At 40.1% G+C, this 8423-nt stretch overlaps 1 protein-coding gene across 3 annotated transcripts; it reads left to right on the forward strand.

Moving 5' to 3' along the window:
• The first annotated feature begins 1058 nt into the window (after positions 1-1058).
• LOC307030791 (uncharacterized protein) lies at positions 1059-6033 on the forward strand. 3 transcript variants are annotated; one of them, XM_079667443.1, is made up of 3 exons: positions 1059-4465; positions 4963-5283; positions 5465-6033. In XM_079667443.1, exons 2-3 carry the CDS (start codon positions 4973-4975, stop codon positions 5538-5540), a joined length of 387 nt encoding a protein of 128 aa, XP_079523569.1. In that variant the 5' UTR covers positions 1059-4465; positions 4963-4972; the 3' UTR covers positions 5541-6033. The 3 variants fall into 3 exon arrangements, with proteins under 3 accessions (XP_079523569.1, XP_079523570.1, XP_079523568.1); XM_079667444.1 differs by having other exon boundaries at positions 1059-1754; XM_079667442.1 differs by having other exon boundaries at positions 1059-5283.
• The last annotated feature ends 2390 nt before the right edge of the window (positions 6034-8423 follow it).

Below are 8423 nucleotides of genomic sequence, written 5' to 3' on the forward strand. Positions count from 1 at the left end.
TTCAGATTCTTTGTGAATAGGTCTTACTGAGTTAGGAGTCCTCTCGAGGACTTTTAAGCTCTCCTAAACTTAGGTGCTACTTTTAGGCCTAAAATACTTTGTGAATTGCTCTTAGTGAATAAAATTAGGAGTCCTAAATTTAAGACTGACACGCCCATTATGTTTAGGAGTTTCTCCTAAATTCGCCAGTTAGGAGCTACTTTTAGCCCTAAGATCTTTTGTGAATACGGCCCCAGGTCTAATGTGGTCAGGATGCGAAAAAAGCACTGAAATCTCCCTTGTTTGAATTTTCACAAATAGAATAAAGGTTTCACAAATCTGAAACTGTGTTATAAAGAATGTTTAGACCCTCTGGGATAATCCAGTCCAGATTTGATGAGTCTAGGTCTAGTGGTTTTAGATCAGGACCTGGGGCCGTATTCACAAAGCATTTTATCTTACCGCTAGGAGTGCTCCTAACTCGCGCTAAAACATTTTACGTTGGAGTTTTTTCTTAAAAGTTATTCACAAAGCCGCTGAGACCTACTCATACTAAGGATAAATTACTAAGAGTGAACTAAGAGTGACGCGCCGTTGCTATGGATTACGTCGATTCTCGTGCATGAGTTTAGAAGCGGTCAGTACGTGATTGGTTGTTCAGAGTAGGCGGTCTCGGTGAAACTCATCCGCAACATCCCACAAACGAGCCCACTAAATCACCGAAAAACAAGGAAATAGCCTAGGCTAGAAATGTATTCCTATCAAATAGTTATGGACAGTGCAGTTAGCAGAATACACGCATGATGACAAGTTTGTGCAGACCACGATAATGACGTTGTATACATAGCCGTGGGAACATGTTTCAAATGGGGGGTGCTGTGGGGATGACACCAGGGCTGGTTCTGACCAATGTGCTGCTAGGCAAGATTTTAGCTGGCAATGAAAAACCTCTACAAAAGACCAATACACTACAAAAAGAGAAATATATTGACATGGTGGACAGCTTCAAATGTATTATATATTATAACATGTTTTAATTGGGGGGGTGCCTTTAGGGGGGTCTGGGGGTACCCCCCCGGGAAGATTTTTTTATCATTTTAAAGTAAAATGCTTCAATCTGGTGCACTTTGAGCGCCCAATTAGAGACTGATCTAGGGGGTACAACTCTAAACACCCATATGAAAAAGATCGGTTTGCATTTTATTAATCAAATAAGTAAGTATGTGAACATTTCCAATAACCTACCATAGCAAATAACAAATACATGTAACTTATTTTATTTGTGTTGTTCATTCATATCTTATTTTACCAGTTAACATTTATTTATTTATGTATATTTTAGAAAATCTCTCCAGTTTTAAACGATATTTTTGGTTTACTGTCCTATAGTATACATTGCAATGATTTCAAACCTGTTTTTATTTATCCTAATAATTATAACGGTGTGCCTTGGAAATATTTGTTTACATAAATTGTGATCAAAACGTTTGAGACCCACTGAGATAACTTCGACTAAAGTGAACTATCTAAGCCCTCAGAGTCCTTTACCTCACTGAGCCTCTCAGTCTGACAGGAGAGGACTCTCACTCCACATTATTGTAAAAACAGCTTCTTATATCCGTTAGCGCAACAGAAGCTAACAACAATCCCCGCCGGTACCGCGGTATCCCCTCTCTCTATCTCTCTCACTTTGGCTGTGAGCTGCGGGCGCCTGCTAAGCCAACATCCCCCACTTCATCACTCACAGCGCCCATCGTTCAGGGCAAATGGAAAATGTAACCGGGGTGAAAAGGGTGTTATCTTTACTTAATTATGAATGTTGTTACATCAAGGCTGAAAATTCGTTTTTTTTTTATTATATCTTGTGGAAGTGCAGATCCCCTGTCCTCCACCAGGGGGTGCTGCAGCACCCTCAGCACCCCTACTTCCCACGGCCCTGGTTGTATATGCACGTTAAAGAGAGAGAGCAAACAATACAAATACGTAAATTGCATTAAATCAAGGGGCTAATTAAAAGCACCCTGCAAACTATTATCCAATGAGCATATTTCCAGCACTTAAACACTTTCAATAACAGCCCATACCGCCGTTCAAGTCCCCCTATCCTGATAAATGAAAACAATCTGCGTGTTGATGGAATGTACTTTCTTTCTATTGACGAACACGTCCTCATCTTTTGATGGCGCAATTATTGTTATGTGCGTCCCGTCAATAGCACCGACCACACCGGGCATACCTGCAATTGCCATGAAGTTGGCTTTGATCCTGTTGTTGATTGTCCAAAGGAAACCGGATAAACTGTTGGATGATATGTGGTCTAGAGAGCGCGTTGATGCTTAGGTTTATGGCACGGCTGACTGATGGTTGCGATATTCCTAAATCGTAGGCATTGCAAAGTTGCATTTTCCCTGTTGCTAAATATCGTAGTGTTGCCAAACATTTTATTTCCGGACTAATCGGGTTATTCCTGTTAGTCGGGGATGTTATTGCATCCCGCACTAATTCCACAACAAGTTTGATACCGTCACGATTTAGCCTATATCTCTTGATCAATTCACAGTCTTCCATTGTTTCCAAAACATTTCGTCTCGCAGCCATTTTCAGATTCTTTGTGAATAGGTCTTACTGAGTTAGGAGTCCTCTCGAGGACTTTTAAGCTCTCCTAAACTTAGGTGCTACTTTTAGGCCTAAAATACTTTGTGAATTGCTCTTAGTGAATAAAATTAGGAGTCCTAAATTTAAGACTGACACGCCCATTATGTTTAGGAGTTTCTCCTAAATTCGCCAGTTAGGAGCTACTTTTAGCCCTAAGATCCTTTGTGAATACGGCCACTGGTCTAATGTGGTCTACATTTGACAAAAGCACTGAAATCTCCCTTTTTTGTATTTTCACAAATAGAATAAAGGTTTCACAAATCTCAAACTGGGTTATAAATAATCTTTAGACTCTCTGGGATAATCCAGTCCAAATAAATCGGCTATGCAGCGATTTAAGAGGTTCAAACACGGAGGATTGTTCGCTCAGCGCTGTAAATTAAATGTCCCTTAACTTTCCCCTTAACTGCCGAATCGGATGCTCTGAATCGGAAGCCAACTTCAGCGTCGTCATAAATCCCATGCAAGTGTTTAAACTCAGGTTTCTAAGGGATCTAATGTACATTTTCCCATCGCTTTTTTGTTACAAATATCAAAACAAAATATGTGTGGAATGGATAACAAAATATATAAACAGCAATATAACTGTTAACATTGTAAACTAGACGTTTTTTAATCCGCACCACCTACTGGTTAAAGCACGTTATTACATGTTTTGAGTAATTGTAATGTAGATTGTATTGCTTTTTAATGACTGTTTTAAATGCCTTTTTCTTAATGTCTTTTTGTAAAGCACTTTGAATTGCCTTGTGTTGAAAGGTGCTATATAAATGAACTTGCCTTGCTTAAGGTCTGCAGCATGTTTTGTTGAATGTGTTATATTTGATGAAAACCATTAAATATTAAGAGTACATACAAAATAGGGGGAAGGTCAATGATAGAAATATAGAATATAAAATATCAAGTAGATACTGTAAATGAGATCTAAAATAAACAGTTATAACCAGGGGTGCACATAACTTTTTTGCCCTCGATCTCAAAGGAGCACCTGGAGATGTTGCTTGGTGCTCATGCTTAAAATGAAATAAACCTTTACTTTTGAGGGGGTCTTGACTTTATTTTCCCAGACACACGGCACTGAACACACATGCAGAGCTGAACACAGAACACACATGCAGTGAACATAACCAATAACCTACCATAGCCAATAACAAATTAGTGTAACTTATTTTATTTGTGTTGTTCATTCATATCTTATTTTACCTTAACATTTATTTATTTATGCATTTTTTTTGTATCTCTCCAGTTTTAAAGGATATTTTTCGTTACTGTCCTATAGTATACATTGAAATGATTTCAAACTTGTTTATCCCAATAATTATAAAGGAGTGCCTTGGTTGCCTTATGTGTTTACATAAATTGTGACCAAACCGTTTGAATTTAGACTAAAGTTAACTATCTAAACACTCAGAGTCCTTTACCTCACTGAGCTGTAGTTATCAGGCTCTCAGTCTGACTGGAGAGGACTCTCCCTCCACATTATTGTAGACACATCTTCTTCTTATATCCGTTAGAGCAGCTAGCACCAGATTCTAATAACAACAGAGCCGGTACCGGTGCACCCTCCCTCTCTCCCTCGCTCACTCGCACTTTGGCTGTGAGCTGCGGGCGCCAGATAAGCCAACACCCCCCATTTTCATCACTTACAGCGCCCATCGTACAGGGCAAATGAAACGTGTAACTGGGGTGAAAAGGGTGTTAAATTTACTTAATTATGAATATTGTTACATCAAGGCCGAAAATTAGGATGAGCACCAACGGTCAAAAATGTGTTTTCCCTCCCAGAACTGCCAGCGCAGTATCTTGGGAAAACATCATGGCTCAATCAGATGTAAGAAAACAACACCTAAGATTATCATAATAATGAATGTAAAAAACGAACAAAGTTATTGTCAGTGCTTATATTTTTGAAGCTACCATGTTTGTTTTGGGAAATTGTATTAAAAATAAGTAAATTATTTCTGGCTAGCTGGCGAGAGCAGGCTGCAGTAGCGTTACATATCAGGCAAAGCTAAACACATCTAGGTTAGCAATACTACACAGCCCAAGTTGGTTTTGAATATTTATTTGAAATATTTAGCGTATTCATCTATTATGTTTGTTGACGAACTTAATACAGTACCTAATTACCTAGCTACGCTAGACAGCGTCTGCTTAATGAGTAAATGTAAATGCTACCTGCCGTTTGTTTCTGTTATCATCGGTGAAACATTGAGGAACGTGGATTTCATATTATCATTCATTCATAATAATTATTGTAGTATTATATTATATATTATTATAATAATTCATAATTATAATATTATAATCTCTTGTTTCGCTTGTTAGAGCTTCCAGGATGAGAGCATCCAGGATGAGAGCATGGTTTCCTCTGACACTGAGTACACTCCAGAACCCAGCACATCTGGTCAAAGCAGAGTGGCCCGGGGTAGAACCAGAGGAGGACGTGCGAGAGCAACGAGGGGGCGAGGAAGAGGCAGAGGCAGAGGCAGAGGCAGAGGCAGAGGCAGAGGCAGAGGCAGAGGCAGAGGCAGAGGCAGAGGCAGAGGCAGAGGCAGAGGACGGGGAGGTCAGACTAAGACGGGTCTTGGTCAAGAGGACCTTCAAAGAGTTGAGGATCTGCAAGCTCAAAGGATTGCAGAGGAACAGGTGTGTCTAGCTGGTGTACAACAGTATAGAAGCATATATTTACATTATTTATTTTTGTACCTCAACACCAACAATAACTCTTGTCTTAGTCAGTGGCTTCTCTGTGGACACACAAGACCTCTTTGTGGACAATGAGGCTCTGTTCAATAAAGATATTACTTTGTGATCTATTGCTTTATAGGCGAGAATTCAAGGACTGTCCTTACAGCAATCCCATCAACTGCTGGAGCTCTGCCTGTAACGGGACCCAAGTCTGATGTTTGACCTCATCCGCTTCACATCAGATGCGCCTCCACCTGGCCCTGCTGTTGAAGGTCAACCCAGTTGGTGTTTCTGCCATAAATGCAGAGAAATGTCCACAGATGTGGAAAGGAAGTGCTGTGGGCAACCTCATGACTCCTGTGTTTCCAGCCTTCCACACATGGAAGTGTATATTTTGCAGGAGGGGATTTGGAACGATATCCAGGCAGTGGCTGATGTTCAAGACACAGGGGAGAGCAACAAACAGTTCCGCTATGCAGCATACAGACAATTTGTTGTGTGGCAATATGGAGCCCTGGGACAGGGTCACAGAGTGATTATACCCAGTTTCTGTGTCTGGAAGATACGAGACCGGTACCCAGATCCACATGGACAGTACAAAGGCTTCATCCCCAGTAGGGTAAAAGCTCACAGTCATAAGTGCAATCACAATATTTTTTTTTAAATAATTCACTATTTATGTTCTGCACTTTCGTCAAACTTGTTTAAATAAAATCTTTAAAATGATTAATGCCTTTTCCTTTTAGCATAAACAATGAAGCGATTACATTTATTATTTATTTACATCCTGTACGAACGACGACAACCAAATGTGTTATGAAAAATATTATATTGGAACACCATAAAATATTCAATATTGCATGAATATTATAATCTGCAAGATATATACATTCCATAACAACTATAAACATCATATGTGCACAAAGGAAGAAATGGTGTGTCGGCAGAGGTTTCCAGGCTGTTGATTACAGGACAGGATGTGCACGTGGCATATTGGTGCTGGGCCAATCCTCTATTCCTTGGGCAGTGATTCTCCTTTAAAATAAATATCACAATTACATATATGACAGTAATTACAGCATATCAACAACACCCGCATTACTGCCAAAGACTGACAAAACTGCAAGTTTGGCAGCATTTCATGCAGTGAAAAACACTTTTCAATGTCATACCTATTGTGGGTCCAAAGATGATTTGAAAAGCAAAACGACTAGACTCTTTAGTGGACTAAGGACACACTTTCATATGGTTGAGCCATTACTTTGTTGAGATAACTGTTGTAGATCATAATTAGTAGCTCTGAGGTTTAGAAACTGATGATGTTTTGTGGAACCTGGCATAAATGTCGACACTTTTTTTTAAACTAGCATTTGCTAGAATGTTACCGCTTGATGATCAATCTACATTATCGTAAGACAACTCACCTAGTCCTCTGCTGACTTGCTTCTGCAACCGCTCCTGGGTGGTTGGTGCAGGGGCACCTGACAGAACCCCATGTTGACGGGGATCGTCTGGCCTCTTGGCTCTGATCCTTGGCATCCCCTTGGTAGCAGACAATCTTCGCCGCAGGATAGCGCTCTGGAGGTCGGGATGTAGCTGTAATCCTTCTCTACTTTCAATGTGTGCAACCTCCACGCCCTGGACCTTTTGTTGTACAACTTCCTGTATCTGCCATAAAAGAAAAGTTACACATTAGTGAAATGTTCATATGACCGTACATTGCACAGTAGTTTGTACTTCCACAATGCTTATTTTTCATAGCATTGGATCAGCCTTGACTAAGCACCTATAAGGTAATAGACTAAAATGCATAGGAGTAATATTATTACAACATACTGAATAGAGCAATCTTTTTTTCTCTTTGCTGGTCTGTGGATGTGGTGATTGTAGTCCAGGCCAGCCAGCAGTGTCCGAGCTGCATATACCGTTGGAGAGAAGCTGAAGCGCTTGCTTGCATACATGAGAATGTGATTATTGAAGGACTCCAGGTCTGCAGTTTATCTGAAAGCACAGTGAAAACAATATACATTATTTTTTTTCTGGTTATACAATTTGATGCATAAAAGCCCCAAATTCAGAATAACACAGAAGTATTAACGTATGGGAAAACAGTCACTTGAACATAGACCTTGGCTGGTATACCTGAAACCCAGATATTTGTGGACGTTCTTAAGCCAACGTGCATTGAGAATTATATCAGTAAGACTCTGGTGTGCCACGGAGCCCTGCTGGATCCACTCCTTCTCTCTGCTCTCCAACAAGGGGCCATGGTGACAGGCTCCAAGGGCCCCTGAATGTTCTCCTGTGACGTGGTGCAGGAGTCCAGTCCACATGTCCTGAGAAAAAACAGATACAAATGTGTTATATGTATTACATTATTATAAATTATTTCATTTGATGATATTTGTTTTTTAATACTTACAAAGAAGTCTTCATAATGGTCGGCAGTTTTACAGCAGTACCAGAAGTGTTTGCAGATGTCCTTGTTCCACATCTGTAGTATGGAGCACCCCTTTTGCTGCCCTGCCTGGACATTGAACAAAATGTTTTTTATGGGACGTCAACTGGGTTTATGACAACAGGGTTGATGTAGATGATTTCAATGAAGTACAGCATATCTATTTATTTATCTATCTTTATTTTGAGAGATCATGGACTTACGGTCAGAACCTTTTTGCCCAACTTTTTGAACCCATGCCAGATGTCCAGAGAGTGGTGGATTCCGCTATCTTTCAAGTCCCCTTTGCCTGAAGGACAAAAACAAGTCATGAAACAAATATGCTATGTAATAACCTAGCATATTTGACTATGCCCATTCATAATAATGCAGTGATGAATGTAGTCTGGGACTTGCTGCGAAAAACCCCTGAAGAAAACGACATTTCATCCACTTACTGAAGAGGGCTGATATCTGTGTATGAGGATCTGTGCACATTTCTGTCACGAAGTGTATTGATGGTATGCACGAAGCCCTCCCTCTCCATTATAACATAATTTCTCTGTGTTTCACGCTTGTCAATGTTGATCATGCAGATGATGTTTTTGGAGTCATTGTCCATGGCAGTGTATGTGCAGTATTGCGCACAGAATCCAGGACT

This window comes from Notothenia rossii (genome assembly GCF_949606895.1).
Source record: "Notothenia rossii genome assembly, chromosome: 2".
NCBI classification, from domain to species: domain Eukaryota; kingdom Metazoa; phylum Chordata; class Actinopteri; order Perciformes; family Nototheniidae; genus Notothenia; species Notothenia rossii.

Coding starts and splice junctions, on each gene's coding strand:
- LOC307030791 (XM_079667442.1), top strand. CDS start 4,973: ATGAGAGCATCCAGGATGAGAGCATGGTTTCCTCTGACACTGAGTACA. Junction 5,284..5,464: donor AAAGGATTGCAGAGGAACAG/GTGTGTCTAGCT, acceptor ATTGCTTTATAG/GCGAGAATTCAAGGACTGTC.